The sequence below is a fragment of the Scardinius erythrophthalmus genome (genome assembly GCF_964197995.2).
Source record: "Scardinius erythrophthalmus genome assembly, chromosome: 17".
NCBI lineage: Eukaryota > Metazoa > Chordata > Actinopteri > Cypriniformes > Leuciscidae > Scardinius > Scardinius erythrophthalmus.
The window spans coordinates 13,319,790-13,338,255 of NC_138237.1; the positions used below are offsets into that span (position 1 = coordinate 13,319,790).

The 18,466-nt window shown below is 36.0% G+C and overlaps 1 protein-coding gene across 1 annotated transcript in view; it reads right to left on the reverse strand.

Moving 5' to 3' along the window:
* Nucleotides 1–18,466, reverse strand: part of cacna1bb (calcium channel, voltage-dependent, N type, alpha 1B subunit, b) — a gene marked incomplete at its 5' end in the record, with an annotated part of 156,599 nt that overhangs the window by 82,018 nt on the left and 56,115 nt on the right. The window contains 3 exons of the mRNA XM_081389983.1: nt 10,209–10,396; nt 13,320–13,472; nt 13,603–13,694. Coding sequence (XP_081246109.1) covers nt 10,209–10,396; nt 13,320–13,472; nt 13,603–13,694 — 433 coding nt within the window. The remainder of the gene's footprint in view (nt 1–10,208; nt 10,397–13,319; nt 13,473–13,602; nt 13,695–18,466) is intronic.

Sequence of the window (18,466 nt, forward strand, 5' to 3'; positions counted from 1 at the left end):
TGAGAAAATATTGCTGAAGCCATTCAGATTGTTGCAGCAATAACGTTAGCACTGACTCTCTGCTATAACCTGCTTATGCGTTAGTGAGGTCCCACTTTTTATCACTTCTCTCCTTAAGTAAACATCACTTTTACCTCCATCTCACTTTTGAAGGGGGTATCAGATGTTTTTCAATTCAAAAGCTTTTTTATTTTTTGGAGAAAATTGAGAACAAATCAATTTGATTTCAACAAAGATTCAATCCAGTAACTTTTTGCAAATGTCTAAAATGCATTCATAAACATTTGAAAACACTTCCCTTTGTATCGGAGGCAAGAAATACAGAAATAAAGTATTTGAATAGTGTTAAGCTACTCAAACCACATCATTCAATGAATCATTTTTAATAACTGTTGCTGCTTTGAATAACATCCTCATGGGACACTACACAGACATCAAAGCAACATGGATCAATGTTGCCCTCTCTATATAGCCCTGCTGCTAATGCCATTGATTGTGTTTCTCATAAAACAACCCCCATAGGTGAGATGAGGCACTAGTGAGACTTAATGCTGCTCAATAAACACCAAAGCAAGAGGGAGATGAGAAACAAGATAAATCATTAATGAACAGGTAAATTATTCAGCCAAAAAAAGCACACGGTATAGATGAGCTCAGTGATGGGCCATGTCAATCACACATACAGTACTGTAGAAATACATCTCTCAGTTGTTTTGTTTCCATTGGTTTTAGTCCAGATCAGATTAGATGTTAGCACTTTTCCGAAGCCTAACACGCTCATAGACAGTAACACTCGTCACATGAAGCATACAGGAGACTCCACTCACAATTGATTTCAATGGAGTTTGATGATAGTATGTTGCTAAGCTAACAACATGGTATTCTAAAAAAAAAAAAATAACTAAAGTCAATTATATTGAATTAGTTTTTATTCTTTTCTCTTTTTTTCAGTCTTGAATGAATTTGATTTAAAATCTATATTTCTTTTACTTTTCTGCCATCTTGTATTTATTTATTGGGACTGACTTCTCTCATAGAAGAATAAATTGGTTTCTGCCACATAATGTAGCTTAAATGAGGGTTCTTAAAGGAGCATAAATATGATGCTTACCTTTATCTAAAATGTCTCTGTCTTGTTTTCAATATCTCTACTCGACTTTATATACAGTGTGTGCGATATAATTCCTGCTATAACTATAGTACAAATATAAAATTAAAGGTGAGAATTTACATTAAAGAAAAAACATGACCATACTGAAAATAACATTTGTGGCTACAGTATCCACAGTTTTTTCCCACCACCATCAGCGTGTCTCAGTATTCCTGCAGGCTGCCTGAGACCTGCACTCAGTCATTTCACTCCTAATTAAGTAACAGTGAGAGGAGCAGGAGGTATAAGCTCCCATGAGGGACGATGGGAACCTGTGTGAAACAGTCCCTCAGTCAATGCTCAGTGCCCAGATGAGCCCGTCTATTCTCACTTGTGCTGACGAAGGAACTACTTAGGGAATTACGTTTCTCTGGAACGTCAAAGCAATTCATCATTGCAGAGTGTTAGAAGATAGAATATAAGTGGCTTAGTGTCTACAATCAAAATAAAAGGAAGTACAATATGTACAAGAACAAACCGGAACATTCATTTCGCAATTACATTTTGAGGGATATTATGTAATTGTACTGCACTTCTTTATTTATTCACTATACTATTCACTATAAGGAAGGATGTTACATGTTTCCCAGCAACCACACGTTGAAATCATCTAAACCGGATGTCTAAACTGGGTTAAGGTAAAGTTTTGCAGCGAAATCAGGAACTGCAAGACCTCATGGTTATGAACCTGTTATGAAAGAGACATCACAGGATTACTACTTAACTACTTAAGCTACTTAACAAAAAGTAACAGAGAGAAGATGCAGCAAAGGTCTCTCAATTTGGAGATTTTTTTATCACGATGCAAAGGCTGCTTGCCTTTAAACAGTCCCAAAAGAACCTGACTACTAAAGCCAAGAAACAATCAACAAGGTACACACAAAGCAACAATGGTATTTTCCCACAAACATTTGAAGTATAATCAGATGCCAAAACAAGGCAAATTTATGGAATTATATATTAGAGGTGTGAGAATTTTGAAGCAAAAAGCACATTTATCATATTCCCCTTAATCTGTTTCACTGTGACATTGCACTTCATCTAATTTATCTTCTTTGGTCTACTGCATCCTTAAAGGCTTTTGTAACACTTCCTTTGAAACACTGTGAGCACACACCTCTACTTAATCTGTAAACGGTGATTATGCTTTATTCAGCATTATGCACAGTCAACTGAATAAAGTGTCAGAACAAGTGTGATATTAGTGTAATATTTAGTTCTTACAGGGACACAAACTATATAATAAGCTCTTCTGATGTAATGAACATTCGTTTTCTTTCTCTCCCTCTCATGCCAAGATAATAAAAATAATAAAGACTGTGGGATGAATTCAAAATTTAAGAATGAACTGCATAATTTATTTGATTTAGCACCTGATTCACTATGTTGAGCACTTTCCTGAGACTGTACAGTATCAGTCTAATATTGTGATTTATACACCTGAATCAGCTCTTTAAAATGCTGAGTGTCTCGACTGCACTGTGGGTCTGGATATATGCCCAGATATAATGCTTTTCTCCATCATTTGATCATAATTCGATGATTATTGCTGCCGCACCTTTCTGGGCCCACAAGAAACCTCACGGCTTACTTTAAACATGGTGCAGCATTATTTCAGTGCACTTAGCTCCTGGTTAAACTGGATTGCAGGGCGATAGGAAATAACACACATGCATTTCCATCCACGCATATTTTTCACTACCACTGTAATGAGTTATATCCAAAAAGGGGGAGGGGAAAGAAGGGAAAAGGTCTGAAATGATTCAATGCTGCAAGCTTCCAAATAAGATTGTCCTCCATCCAGCTCCCAACAGGCTATTTTTAAAGATGTTTAATGAGCTCTGGGATGGGTCTGACAGCCCAGGATGACCGGCTGACAGGGTCAAGGTGCACAGAGGCCTGGTGACTCAGCCTGCAGTAACAAGAGCAAAAACACTGATTACATCCAAACACACACACTGGCTACTGGAATAGCACAACAGCTGCGGGCTGACTATACATTTTAGTGAAACAATTGTCACACATGGGGCTGCTGACCACATGACGTCTCATTTCGGGCAGCATGCTCTCACACGTCAATAAATGACACCTTATTACCACCCCGGTGGGAGCTGACTGTTTTATTATAGACATATTAACATTACAAATGCTTGACCAGAAGGTACATTTTAGATTAATTAAGGATGCTGTTGGTACGACAACATCAAGATGTGACTAATTTAAAAAATCACCACAAAAAGGTCCCTTAAAATACTTTTAGAAATTACACGAGACCTTCAACAAGGGTTGTTTTGTTGGGAAAAAAAACTATTTTCAAGATCAGTGATCGAAGGAAAACCAATCTAGTTTAATGCTGCATTCCATTCAAAAACGTGGGTTATTCCTACTTCTTATAAATAAAAAAATGTTCCCTTGCTTGATGCTGAAAAGATGACAAAATGGCAATGCTACCATAAAGTATGCCAGTGTCAACATGTCTTCTAGCAACCAATGACGCTGTCCACTGTAAGCATTCCTTCTGCAAATGTACGATTATGAACAGAAAGTTCTTGTTTTTTCAATCCTGTTTCTGCTAATTGAATTTATTATGTAATATATGAGTTTAGACTTATTTGCAAGCAACTGAATGTTTATCATTAACTGTATATATCTCCCTGGGTTTGGCCATGTTCATACAAATCTCCTTGCCACAAAAGTTTGAGTCCAAATTCAAATGCCGCTCTATTGCACTTTTCAAGGTTGAAATTGACCAAAGATGTTGACTTCTACATTAAAAAGTCTTAAAACAACTGACACTGTAACAAAACCCAGTCAAGTACAAATTACAAATAAAATCTAAATGAATAATAACCAAACTGTGAAAGTCTGTCAATTAATTTTACTCTGTAAATAAATTCTAAATGATAAATGATAATGATAATTTATTTAAAGGCACACAATGTAACTTTTCGCCACTAGAGGTTGTTTAAAGAAAGGCGTAGCTTGATGACGCCTTGATTTCGGGGAATCATGGGAGTTGTTGTCTTCACCTCTACAGCCAGTGGAGAATACGAAGGGACTCGGGCAGAAATCATATTCATGGATGACCGGTATTGTATTAAAAATTTATTAACGTTATGAAAGCCGTTGGAGCGGAACGAGGCCGCTGGAGCGATTGCTAAGGAGAGACAAGTACGACACACAGCTCGAGAGCAGTTGAGCTTTTATTATGCCTTCTTCCAATCATGCGTAAGTGGGGTAACGCAGTGCTGTTTTATCATATTAGATACATTTGAGTGTGATGAAAGTTGTTACAATGCTACTCTGTGTGTTTCTATATGAGACACTTGTTGCACACTGCAGCGATATTAGGCATGGTAAATATCAGTGGTGCCCAATAGGTCGATCGCGATCTACCAGTCGATCGCAAAGACAATGCTGGTAGATCGCACATAATTTTAAAATACGCTTTTGCTTAATTTGAATAAAAATATATATAGCATTGTCCTTCTTTCTTTTAGTTTCTGTATAACTTGCACTTGACGAATGAATTTTTACCAGGCGCGATTTTTGTTTATTCGGTTGTCATGACAACTAGCCTGCTTCTGCTTTCCAGCTCAAGAGCTTGGGAGAACAGAGCGCGAAATTGTGAAGCTAACAGTATTCGGAATCGGTAGCGTACACAAATGCCATTCATTCATTCATAAATTCCAACCATTTGAAAATAAACTGTTTGAAAATGATCAAAACACCGGTCCACCATGACTGATGACAATGTGGTGGCCTGTTTGAGACTAGCTATCAGCAGCTTCTGCCCGGATTATATAAAACTCTGATTCCAGTCAGTGCAAGTCATCAGAATAAGGCAAAATGTTGTAGTATTTTAAGTTTAGTGTTAAAATTGAATATCAACAATAAACATTTATTATTATTTTTCTCCTTAATTACAAGATTACATGCAGTACTACTACTGTAGTAGCAACAAGCATTTGAAGTGGGTTTTTTTTTTTTTTTTTACTAAAATGTGTTTTTTAGTTGGTAGTTGGTAGATCTCATTGTGTTGATCATTTTAAAAGTAGATCATCAAGCAAAAAAGTGAGGGCACCCCTGGTAAATATGGTACTCGCGGTAAATCAGGAAAACGAGATTTAAACAAAAAGACTAACTGTGTTGAGCTGTAAAACAATGATTCCTTTTCTGTCGATGAATGTATCCAAACAGTTGCTCACCTGTTTAATAAAACACATAATATATTAAAGCGACTTTAGTGTTTCCATGGTTTTTACAAACACAGGTATGATGTCACTGATAGGCGACACATTTCTCTGGATTTAAACATTCCTAGAAACATTTGGGATAATGTAAGTACACAAATCACCAAAATATATAACATTGTTCTAGTGGTTTTTGGCTATTTTGATCCAAAAATCTTACATACATTTCATTGAGAGATACGTTTCTCAATAGCAACAACAACAACATCATCATCTCCAACAGGTAGTGTTGTTCCACTACAGGGGATCTGACCAGCGTCCCCAAACAAGCATGACACAGTAGTGGTAATTAAGCATAAAGTGATTAATCTCTAGCACAGTGAGAGGGTAATAAAACTAACAGGCATGAAATGAGGAGTGCCGTGTCATTAGCAGAAGACTCCGCCCCCGCTGGCTTGCTATGCCGCAGCTCATTATAGGTGGAGATAATGTAGCTCCTTAGGTTGAGAAACTTACACTAACCTTTGGCCCTCTGCCTGTCTGTCATTTATAGAGCTACAACTCGATGCACAATAAAGAAATGCCTTTTCATTTCGACAAGGCACACAACCGGTTGTTTTTACCTGGGATTTGAATCTTAGAATATGATTATATATCACAGTCACGGTTTTGCTGCATTGGGAACATTTGGTATATAAAAGAAAGAATTTATGTGTATAATCCATTACAAACAATCCCATTATTCCATTGTGCCGTTCCATCACAGCGCTATAAAGACATCCATCCGAGGAGTCACATTCCAGCTACTCTGACATGCAATTCTAGAAAATGGAGTGCTGTCATTATTCTTATTTCGTGATGTGATCCATCCAGCATTCAAACCATAAACAGGATCTCAAAAAGCAGCATATCACACATCATCTTCCACAGTAGCTTTAAAAAAGTATTCAGAACACCATATTCCCTGAATTACTAAGACGGAGGCTGATTTCATGCCTTGTGCTGTTTCTATACATTAACTGTTTTGTGGTGGAAACGCATGTAACTCCTTACAAATATCTTTGGCAACACTTAACAATAAGGTTTCATTTGTTGTATTAACTAACATTAACCATGAGCAATACATTTGTAGCTGTATTTGTTCATCTTTGTTAACACTATAAAAATAACGCTGTTCATTGTTTGTTCATGTTACTTCACAGTGCATTAACTAATGTTAACAAATACAACTTTTGATTTTAATAATGTATGAGTAAATGTTGAAATTTCAAAGATTAATAAATGCTGTGGAAGTGCACTTCATTATTAGTTCATGTTAACTTGTGCAGTTACCATATATATGTACACTGTAAAAAAATATTTTCATGATTTGTTATCTTAACTTTTAATCTTTTGTCAAATCAACTTAGATAATTTATGTGGTTCAGATAACATATATTTTGAAGTTCTATTTATTAAACCATAATCTTTAGTCAAATCAACTTAGATAATGTTGTTCAGATAACATATATTTTGAGTTTCTATTTATTAAACCAATCTCTTTGTTGCATTAACTCATTTTTTTTTATTTCAATGAACTCAATTTTAAGGCAACCAGGTAACTTACATTTTTAAGTTAAACCTTTAACTTAAAAATGTAAGTTACCTGGTAGCCTGACAGACAGGCAGAGGGCCAAAATTTCTGCCATGTATTTTCTTGTATTTTCAGGATAAATAAAATAATAAATAAATCTGTATTTTCCTATCATTTACAGACATATGTCAAATTTTCTTTGAAAGGAAAATCTAACACTGAATGAAAACAATTATGAAAAATTTTCCACAAGTGTGAAAAAATGGATAATACTTAAAAAAAATAATAATAATAATAATAATTTTTAAAAAAGAAGAAAAAAAAGGTTTAATCATCTGTAAAAAAAAGAGAGATGAAAGTAGAGTATAATTAAAGTATTATTAGTATTAGTATTATTATATCAGCACTTTAAAATGTATATACTGTATATATTTTTTCATAAAAATCAAGTTGTTTAGTTTAAGCAAGTATTAAAAAATCCTTACTTTTGAACCCTGCAAATTAGCTTATTCAATCCTAACAAGTATCGATGAAAAACATTGAGTGTAATTAAAAAGGATTGTTTAACCAAAAATTAGCTCTAATTGTTCATTTAAGAGGTTCCATGATGGTTAGGATACTAAAATGAAGTAGACCGTGAGGCGGCTCACTAGATTTTGGAACAGAGTTCGTGTGTTAGAAAGTGGGTGGGTGAAAGTGAGAGAAAGAGAGGGTATCAGCATAACCAGCAGACCTCCACAAATGACAGGAACAGGTTGGCAGCGTACAGTTTTGAGTTCAGCTTAGCATAATTCTCATCTCAGTCTGTGGAGGGAGGAGGAGTGGTGTGGGAACAGGGTGGCATATGCTGCCCCACACCATGTTCTGGCAGTCTAATGCTCTGTACACATTAGTAAACTGTGAGGAGAAGGGGAGCAGGTGAAACTACAGCAGTCTGTCTTTGCTGTCACTCAGCAGGATTTATACTACGCTCCCAGGAAGCGTTACTGAGACAGTTCCGTCCATGCCAGCATCTATCCTGAATGTGATATCTCTATAATGACTGGCCTGTGGTAAAAACACATGGCCACAGTAGGGTTTTCTATAAGCGTGAAATTCCTGCATATCATAAATTATGTTCTTTTGCATATTTAACAGTCTGCAATTAAAGCAGACTTCTTTCCACTCTTCCACTTTGTATTCACATCAGCAGACACACACACAAACACACAGATTTTAGCACCTTTAGACAGTCTCATGAGCTCAACACTCAGACAAGCAGAACACCGGCTGTCAGATGTTCTAAAACACAACACAAAATTCAGAAACAAAGAAATGCCTTTGAGATTACACAAACAATATTCCACATCAACATTCCACACTGTGCATGTCTGTAAATGCATGCGTGTTTATGTGTGTGTGAGTTAAAGAGTTCACCTAAAAATGAAATTGATGTCATTGGTTACTCGCCCTCATGTTCCAAAATTGAATAATTTTCTTCCTCCCGGGAAGATTACAATTCTTTCAATGCATGGAAAAGTCATTTTGTGATGGTGATTAATGCCAAGATTTAAAAAATAAATAAAAAATAGGGCATATGACTTGTGCACCATATTCCATGTCTTCTGAATTTCTTAAAAAAAAAAAAAATGGTGTGACCATCAGATGAATATTTAGTGATCTTCCCAGGGCTGGACTGGGACAAAAAATCGGCATGCCCCCCCATGAGAAAATTTTGTGCATTTTAATGTTAAATTCATCGATCTGGTGCACTTTGAGAGTTCAAAATTAAAAGCTCCAAGTTTATTAAGTGTACAAATTAAACAAAGAAAAATTCAAACCTCTTTTAGTTACAGTGTCTATTTGCATTACACCTACTACATAATAATAGTTCTAATATTAATCCAATGACAGAAATAGCCATATTTTGTAAAACAAATGCACTAAAAAATAAAGGAAACTTTCATAATTAGTGTTGTACCAATTTCTATACCTGAAAGAGATAAGCACATGATCTTTTATTTTGACGCAAACTGCATCAAGCTTTTATTTTGGCGGAAAACATGGTTTACAAACGCCTCTCATTAAATTTCTAGTGAATTGCGTAATCGTCAACTATGCAGACGTGGAAATAATCTGTAATAATCTTGTCTGTTTTAAGGGCCTGGTTCTATTTTTTCACGCTATTTCTCTGCACATTCCTTGCGTTTCTTCTCCATCTCACTGACTATTTTGACAGATACACACTGACACTGCTGCACGCTCGCTCACTCTTTTAAAGTTGTGATTGGGCCAGCCAAATGTCAATCAACAAAAGAGCCAATGGGCCGCTGATCTACGTTTTTCATGGGCTGGTCTGTCAGAAAAAAAAAACTAACACTGACTTTTTTTGACCAATGCATTACACCGGCACAAACCCAGCGCCGCCAATTAAGCAAAACAAAACAAAACGAATGGGCCGCCGATGTACGAGTTTTATGGGCCGTTAAAAAATAATAATAATAAAAAGTATGTACTGTATGAGTATGAGATGTATCGGCCCAAAAAGCACGTCGGTCCACCGGGAAAATGCCCGGTATGCCCAATGGCCAGTCCAGCCATGGATCTTCCCCCTTACTGTAGCCATTTCTGTAATCTGTTTGTCTTTTTAGTGCGGTTTAGAGCCATTTTTGTACAATGAGAACTCTTTTTTGAACATAAAGGCCCATTTTCAGTGTAAAACCATATTCAGTGAATATGATTATCAAAATCATAAATGGATGCTGCTTTATTAGGGCATTACTTGTCCCTATCCCTAAAGCCCACTTCCTCTACACTTACTCCTAAACATGTGTTTAAAGTACTTTATTCCCACTACTAAATACCCGTTAGGCGCTTAATTTCCACTTTTCGAATATTTTCTAACTTGTTATTTAAAATAAACTTTATCAACTCTTTGAGCTGATATGTGATAGGAAAAGGGAGAAGAATGTGTTTGAAAGTCTCTGAAACCATTGGCTTACAGTGAGGCGACAAGTCTCGCATAAGCCTAAGCTTTCTCAGCCTATACTGTATATCACCTCAGAAAACTTAGAACGTAGTGCACAGATTCGATGGAATACTTCTGATGCTTTGTTTGCCATTTGTCATGATAATTCATCATCTACCGTTTTATGGAAAAGAGCTGCTCACACATTCAGCCTCACACCTCCATATATGTATGGATTATAGAAGAAAGAAAATAATAAGGATTAGGAATGATGTGGGAGCGAGTAAATGACAATTTCCATTTTTCGCATGAACTTTCCTTTAAATTATTTGAACAGCAACTCACATAATATAGTACATCAGTCCATCCTTCCATGGTGATGCACTGGAAGACTGTGAGGATGGCGAAGAGGATGTTATCGAAATTTGTGATGCCGAAGTTGGGTCCTTTCCAGTACTCTTTACATTCTGTTCCATTGGGACACCGTCTTGAGGGAGGCTCTACACCACATGGGTATTCGTCAACCTTTTCTCCTAAACAAACAAACAGAGAAGAATCATGTACTGTACATAGGCCTAAATCAATAATCATTACATACATAAAGGGGAAATTACTGCAACCACCCTTTCCAAACTGTTCAAACACACACACAGTTATGTTGTGTTTTCATGTTTTTGGGGGACCTTTCTATCTTTCCATAGATATGATTTTTATACTGTACAAACTGTATATTCTACCCCCTTACACTCTGTAAAAATTAGTATGATTTATAAGCTGTTTTCTTCATGGGGACCAAAAAATGTCTCCACAAGGACAATCATTTCGGATATTGCTATCTTTGTGGGGACATTTTGCCCCCATGATGTAGGGTTTACCTGAACCACATACACACACACACTCTTTCTCTGAGGCATAGCACCTGCTGATGTTACTGATTGAGGTGTGAAGCAAGCAACAGCTGAGCACATGTTAGCAGCTCAGCTTCTTATTGGAAACCTCATTACCAACACGAGCTAATTACACGCACTGTGTCGAACTGAAATAACTCACACACACACACATATGACATTAACGACCTGTCAAGATCCCTCACACCATGGACACCGAAATATAGTACATAAATACACAAACATGTGTGCACGCACACACAGACACAGCCTCCAGCTGCAATAACACAGCTTATGTCCTCATCTTCAAGAGCCGTGCTGTGAGGATACAATAGAAAAACATTTGCTCTTCAAGCTCTCGAGAAAAATATTATGCACAATTTTATACAGGATATGTTTTGTTTAAATATTAAATAGAGGATATTTATGTTATAATTGTACAAAAGTACAAAATTATCATTATTAAGCCTAATTTTTTTTTTTAAATATAATTTCCCCCTCACCTCTAATTCCAATATTGTCTATGTATGATTTTTTTTTTTAAGTACACTGGAATTTTTCTTCACAGGTTACTGCCATAGACTGTAAAAAAGTTACTGCGTGATTGAGCTGCAGTTGGCTCTGCAGGACGGGGTTTATGCTTAACTGGTTTCGGGAGGGGCAAGGTTTTGTGGGTAAATGTCAGTCAGTTAAGAGCAAGGCAGGTGAAGGAAATTTGCATAAGCAAAAGAAGAGCCTGACAGGACCTCTGATCAGAACGGGTTTTGTCTAGCTTAAGTGTTGCAAGTAAGAACAAGAGGCTAAAGTTTGTGAACAAACTTTGATGTTGGATTGAGAAAGCCTGAACCATAAACCGGGACTCAGACTCAGGTCATCTTGCAAATGTCAGTCCCTCCAGGATTTCGCGATTTTTTTGTGTGATTTTTGCGATCAAAATGACTGATTTTGTGGTGGTAATTTCCAGAAATTTGTGGAAAAAATTGCGATTTTTATATTTTATAATTAGGACATCACATTTACCATAATAGTATTATGTCAGATGCACAATAGTCATACATGACACAAATCACAAACAAAATGCATAAAGCTTGTTTATTTTGGTCTAATCAAATTCTCATCAAATTAACTTTTAAAACAACCTATGGGCAATTTTTCTACCTGTAAATATTAACAGCAGATGTAGTAATTTATACTGTAGAACAGTGTGTAAATCCAGAGTTGAGGAGGGGTCCAGAGCTGCAGTAGGAAACCAGTTACTTATAGTTATAGTGCGGCGTTTTGCATGGCGTCCCCACTGCGTATAGCAACGCAATACGAAGTGACCGTTCGAAAGGGAACTACTCGGTTACTATCATAACCTCAGTTCCCTGAGAGTAGGGAACGAGTATTGCGTAGCCGGCCGCGCTATAGTAATCTGGCAAGTTGTCGCTTCAGTCGTTAAATCTGCTAAAATGGCGTTTTTCGGGGACTAATATCATAGACAGTAAAAGAATAATATAGGCTAAGGCCGCGCCCCCTTGGCGGGCTCTGACGTGTGCGCCAATGGCTAGCATCACGCCATTACACGTCAGAGCCCGCCAAGGGGGCGCGGCCTTAGCCTATATTATTCTTTTACTGTCTATCTATGATATTAGTCCCCGAAAAACGCCATTTTAGCAGATTTAACGACTGAAGCGACAACTTGCCAGGTTACTATAGCGCGCCCGCGCCATTGGATGTGCAGTTGCCGCAGCACAGCCAATGAGTGAGCCAGACACTCACTGTGCTAGCTGTGCAGCTGCAAAAGGCTTTAGTAAATCGAGGAAAAGGTGTTTTTCCCCTTTTCCCGCAACATCTGTATCCACGTATAAATCCATTGAAACTTTAATTAAACTAGAGATATTTCAATTGGGTGATTATAATTTAATGTTTTGTGAGTTCTTTTTCATTTTTGTGATTATTTTGCGGTTAAATTAGGAATTATGCAGGATAGCAAAAAAATGCGACATTTTGTTGATTTTGCATTGTATTCAGCGATCGCGGAATCGCGAAAAACTGGAGGGAATGAAATGTATTGTTTTGGCAGCTTTGGAATTCCACACCCACAGTGATATTGCTCCGACATTACAGCTTACTTTTAACAGTTATTTTGTCTATGGGTTGAAATTTTAGGCTCAGAATAATAATAATAAGAAGAAATATAAGTTTAAGTAGTGTAACAGTATGATGGCTTTCTCATATTTTATTCAATAATACTTTCCCATAATAATTCTGTGTACAGAGTGTGTTCCTATTTTGTTTTTCTTCTGTTTTTTTGTGATACCAATGCAGGTTTCTTTCTGCTAAAGTGTCTTTATTATCTACATTCTTCAACATAATCTGATAAGGAGTTACTTTCCTTGGACAACCTGAATTTGTTATTTCATGTGTGATTCAAAGGGATGTTTTGAGATGCTGTGCTTTGAAACGTCTCTGACTGCAGTGGCTGTATGATTTATTTCCTGGGTCCTCTCATAAGAAGCTTTACACTCTGATAGGAAATATTTTCAATAAAAAGAAGGAAAAAAAAAACACCAAGAAGTAGACTAACCTGTATCCAATCTAAAGCAGGTGAGGTGGAACTTGCCCATGTAGAACTCCACACCGATGATGGCAAACATAACTATGGCAAAGAAGAGCAGCAGTCCAATCTGAAGAAGGGGAACCATGGCCTTCATTATGGACTTTAATACTACTTGAAGACCTAAAGAGAGAACCAGATTTGGTTACATTTGGAAAAACTGTCTCACTTTATCATTATTATCTATTTGTAATGTCTGAATATCTGAACAAACAGTGTTAAATCAAAGTGTTCTGTACTGCCAAACACTTACTTGGGATTCCTGACACAAGTTTGAGGGGTCTCAGGACTCTGACGGCCCGCAATGTTCTTAAGTCAAACTCTGAACCAACTGTGGTTAAAATCCTGTCACAAACACAAACATGCGAAATTCATTAGAAAGCAGGGCCCACCATAGACATTTAGTTCAGATTAGTGGCCAATCAGTATGGGTTGTTCGTTTTTTTTAAATCATTCCATTTGGCCTGCTTCCATTTTAGATATTTGATTACATCCTTTATAGAAATATAGAATATATAATGTTTAAATACATTTAAACAAAACAATTTAAATATATTGTTTTTATTTGATAAATTGATGTTCATAATAATAATACTTAAAACAATTTATTGTAATTAATTTAAATATTCAATTATCATATTTTATAATGTTCATGTTGAATTTTTTAGTAATTTATTAATTATTTTTAAAGATTATTGTATATATTATTTTCATTTGGTAATAATTAGTGATTAATAATAATATTTATAATAATAATAATACAAATTTTATTGTTGTAACAATTGGACTTAATCAAAATGCTCTAGGCATCATAAAACCTTCCCCCTCTCCCCTGTTGTCATCGGCACTCAAACCAGTTCTCTTCAAAGACCGTTATCACCTCTGCTCTCCAGAACGATCTGAGCAAGAGACTGTCTGCAACCCTCAAAGACAGCACAGGAGACCAGACGGCACTGGCCATTTGGTCAAAGACTAGAGAGATAAACTTCCAATACACAAGGACATTTACTCCATTCTTGCCCACAAACTTTCCCAAATGTATATAGTATTTCTAATGTGGTTTATGCATGTCCCTATGTTTTTTATTAGCCTAGTAATGATTCTTCAGTTATGCCTATAGTAACTTCAAATGTTGATTTCAAAGATGATGCATCACTGCTTTAATGTCTTCAAATCCACTCTATCTTGGTATCAAAAGAATCATCTTTTGATTTTATAATCAATGGTGTACAACATGTTATGATAAATATTTTCACCATACTTTTGGGTAAAGATTGCACAAATTCTCCATACCACCATGAACATGCAAATGGAGATACAAAGACTTTCTCCCGGTCATCTTTGATTGGTCACCTCACCAAATGGGTGTGAACTGATTGGACCTTTCAGAGTGTCTGATTAGTTCAGACCACCCCAAGAACCCAGACGAACGCTTCAGCGCACTCCTGGCAAAATTATTGAGAATCTCCCGCATCTGGACTTGTTCAGCGACCAAAGTCAATGCAAGTACCCGTTCGCAGCCTTTAGATGCGTTTGTAAGTTATTGTGCCCCTTTAAAGTGACCCTGATTCTCTGATGTTTCTCTTAGGTTGTGGTTAACTGATTGTAATCTTGCCATTCGCTTTTCTTCTCTCTCTCTTTCTTCACTTTTCTTTACTTTCTTGATTCTGTATACAATCTTTGCTTAGTTTAGTTGTATGTGTACTAGGGCTGACTTCTAATAGTCGAGGATTCGACGATTCGATTCGGAGAGGTCTGATTCGACTATGAACCTCATAGTCGAATACATGGGCGTCAGTTTGGTTTGAAATGTGCTGGGGACAGAGACGCATTCGCATTTTCAGAAGGGCTGGGTACCATTTTTATTTTATTTTTTCGCTTGCGCGCAGGTTATGTTTTGAAAGATGTCCTGTAGCTTACTAATGTAAATAAATAAAAATGTATTCAAAAACCTGCTTCACGTTTTCAGCAGGGCTGCGGAGCGGCTGTGAGTTGACTCCACACGGTTCTCATGTGCGTTAAAAAGCTTTATGTGGTTTAATGTACCTAAACAATGATCACCAAATTCCCCTCTCATGTTGCTCCTCATAACCACTTAAAATGGTAAAAAAAAATCGAACCCAGAGTCCAATTATTATGGACGTTAACTGATATTAAGCGTTTCTGCTTCACATTTTCAGCAGGGCTGCAGAGCGGCTGTGAGTTGACTCCACACGGTTCTCATGTGCGTTAAAAAGCTGACTCCACACGGTTCTCATGTGCGTTAAAAAGCTTTACGTTGTTTAATGTACCTAAACAACGATTACCAAATTTCCCTATCATATTTCTCCTCATAACCACTGAAAATGGTCAAAAAATCGAACCCAGTGTCCAATTATTATGGACTTTATCTGATACTAAGCGTTTCTGCTTCACATTTTCAGCAGGGCTGCGGAGCGGCTGTGAGTTGACTCCACACGGTTCTCATGTGCGTTAAAAAGCTGACTCCACACGGTTCTCATGTGCGTTAAAAAGCTGACTCCACACGGTTCTCATGTGCGTTAAAAAGCTTTACGTTGTTTAATGTACCTAAACAACGATTACCAAATTTCCCTATCATATTTCTCCTCATAACCACTGAAAATGGTCAAAAAATCGAACCCAGTGTCCAATTATTATGGACTTTATCTGATATTAAGCGTTTCTGCTTCACATTTTCAGCAGGGCAGCGGAGCGGCAGTGAGTTGACTCCACACGGTTCTCATGGGCGTGAAAAAGCTTTACGTGGTTTAATGTACCTAAACAACCATCACCAAATTTCTCTCTCATATTGCTCCTCATGTTTATGAAATGTTATGATATATGTGTGATATATATGTGTTTTTTAGCTCTTTTGTTTGAAATGGAAAAAATCTAGCTGCTATCTAAAAAAAAAAAAGAAAAAAAGAAAAGAAAAAAAAAAAGGTTTGACTATCAGTCGACTATTGCAAAATCTAACGAATCAGATTCGACTATGAAAATCCTTAGTCAAAAACAGCCCTAATGTGTACCCTACCGTAGTTTCACTTATTAAACCATTATATCCACGCTTTATTGTCTCTGTGTTTGCCACTCACAAAAATATCGAAGTCACTTAAACATCTTGATCTAGCGATACCTATGTTATTACCCTGCTAGTACTTTATTTACTTTATTCTTTCTTGGCCAGGAAAATTATTTATTTCCTAGAATTAATAATTGATTATGCTTTCTATTCATTTGATGAACTGATTAAATAATTGTACAAATATTTGAATTATTTTTAGAACTGACTGTAGCAGAATTTATTAAAAATAATTCAAATATTTATAATTAATTATAATCTGTTAAAATTAATTTTATATATATATATATATATATATATATATATATATATATATATATATATATATATATATATATATATATATCTTTTGAGCTAATTTGCTACATTGTAATTCATTTAATAGTCAATTATCATATTTTATAATATTCTTTTTTTGTAATTTATTATTTTATGCATTCATCATTAAATATTGAATATAAAGATTATTTATATAAGCATTATTAAGATTATATATAATACAAAATTAATTTATTATTTACATTAAATTATATAAAAAATGTACTTGTTAATTGATACTACAACTACTAATAATAATTATTTATATTGTTGATACTGCACAAATTATGTTTTATAGTATTCATATTTATGTTTGTAATTTATTATTTTATGCATTCATCAATAAATATTGGATTTAAAGATTCTTTATATAAAGATTATTCATATTATATATAATACATAATACATTTTTATTTACATTACATTATATACTATTGATAATTACTACTACTAATAATAATTATCGGTCCCCAAAATGCAAGCAAAACAAGAGCATTAGAAATCTACAAGGATACCACAGGTGTCACTCTATATATTTAATTCTCTTTTTTCACACACCAAAAAAAGAAAGCAAGCATGCCAAAAAAAACGTCTTTAATTCTCATCTCACACTGTATTAAATTGCTGGATCACCTTTTTGGTCAGTGATTCATGTAAGGTAGCAATCACAAGAAATCTCTCTGAAGCAGACTGTCAGCTTTCAGTGTTGTGTGTGTTTATGTTCTGGAAAATCAGCATAACCTAATCTAATCTAATCCCATCAACACAGTGACACCGCCGAGATGACAGCCATTAGATGTTGCCAAGGCAATGTGTCTGGCTGGCGTAGCGCATATGAGCCTGTATGTCCTCAGCAGCACTGGAGTGGAACCAGCCGCACACTGCATTTGTGCAAATGTGGCCGTGAATAAGATCTTCTCATTAAATCAAAATCATCAACTCACAGCAGGCAAACTGAGTAAGCTTATATAAAAGTTACAGTTCTTATGTTTGGCAGAGGAGCATCTTTCTTCACTGACATCTGATCTGATTTGCTCATAACACGAGAAAGAATAGGAGGAGGAGAGATTGAAAGAAATATGGATGTCTGAAAAGGGAAGAGAGGATAGCAGCAGAGGGTTGGGGTGGAGGGATCATGCAGAGTACTGTGAGGCTGAGCAAGACATGCCCCATTAAATATGATAGAGCTGCCGCAACACCCCCGCAATCTATCTAACTCACTACACAAACAGGGAGGAGGAAGAGAGAAAGAAAGTTAGACAAGGATGAAGAGTTGGCAAAGTTTTCAACATTCTTTTTTTTTTAATAAAATTGACCTTTTCAGGAACACGTAATCTAGTGTAGTGACAACAGCGCCCTCTGCTGGAGCTGTGCAGTCAGAGTCTGAGCTGTGCATCTCACAGATATGCTTCATATGCAATGCAAGTCAAGGACTATCGACACATTATGAAGAGCCAAAATCTCACTAAATGCGAACATTCAAAATACACCGTGACATAGTGAATGTGATATGTCGTTAAAGTTAATTATTGCCACACAATCAACACGTCACAATGACTATTTTCACTTGCGCAGATAATAAAGGTAAGTTTTAAAGCTAAACAAGATTCTTACTTTACAACTAAAATGTGTATATGCATGGTGATATTCGACAAAAAAAATAATAGTTTCTGAGAAAATATAGTAAAAAAAAAAAAACATAAAAAGCGTAACCGCT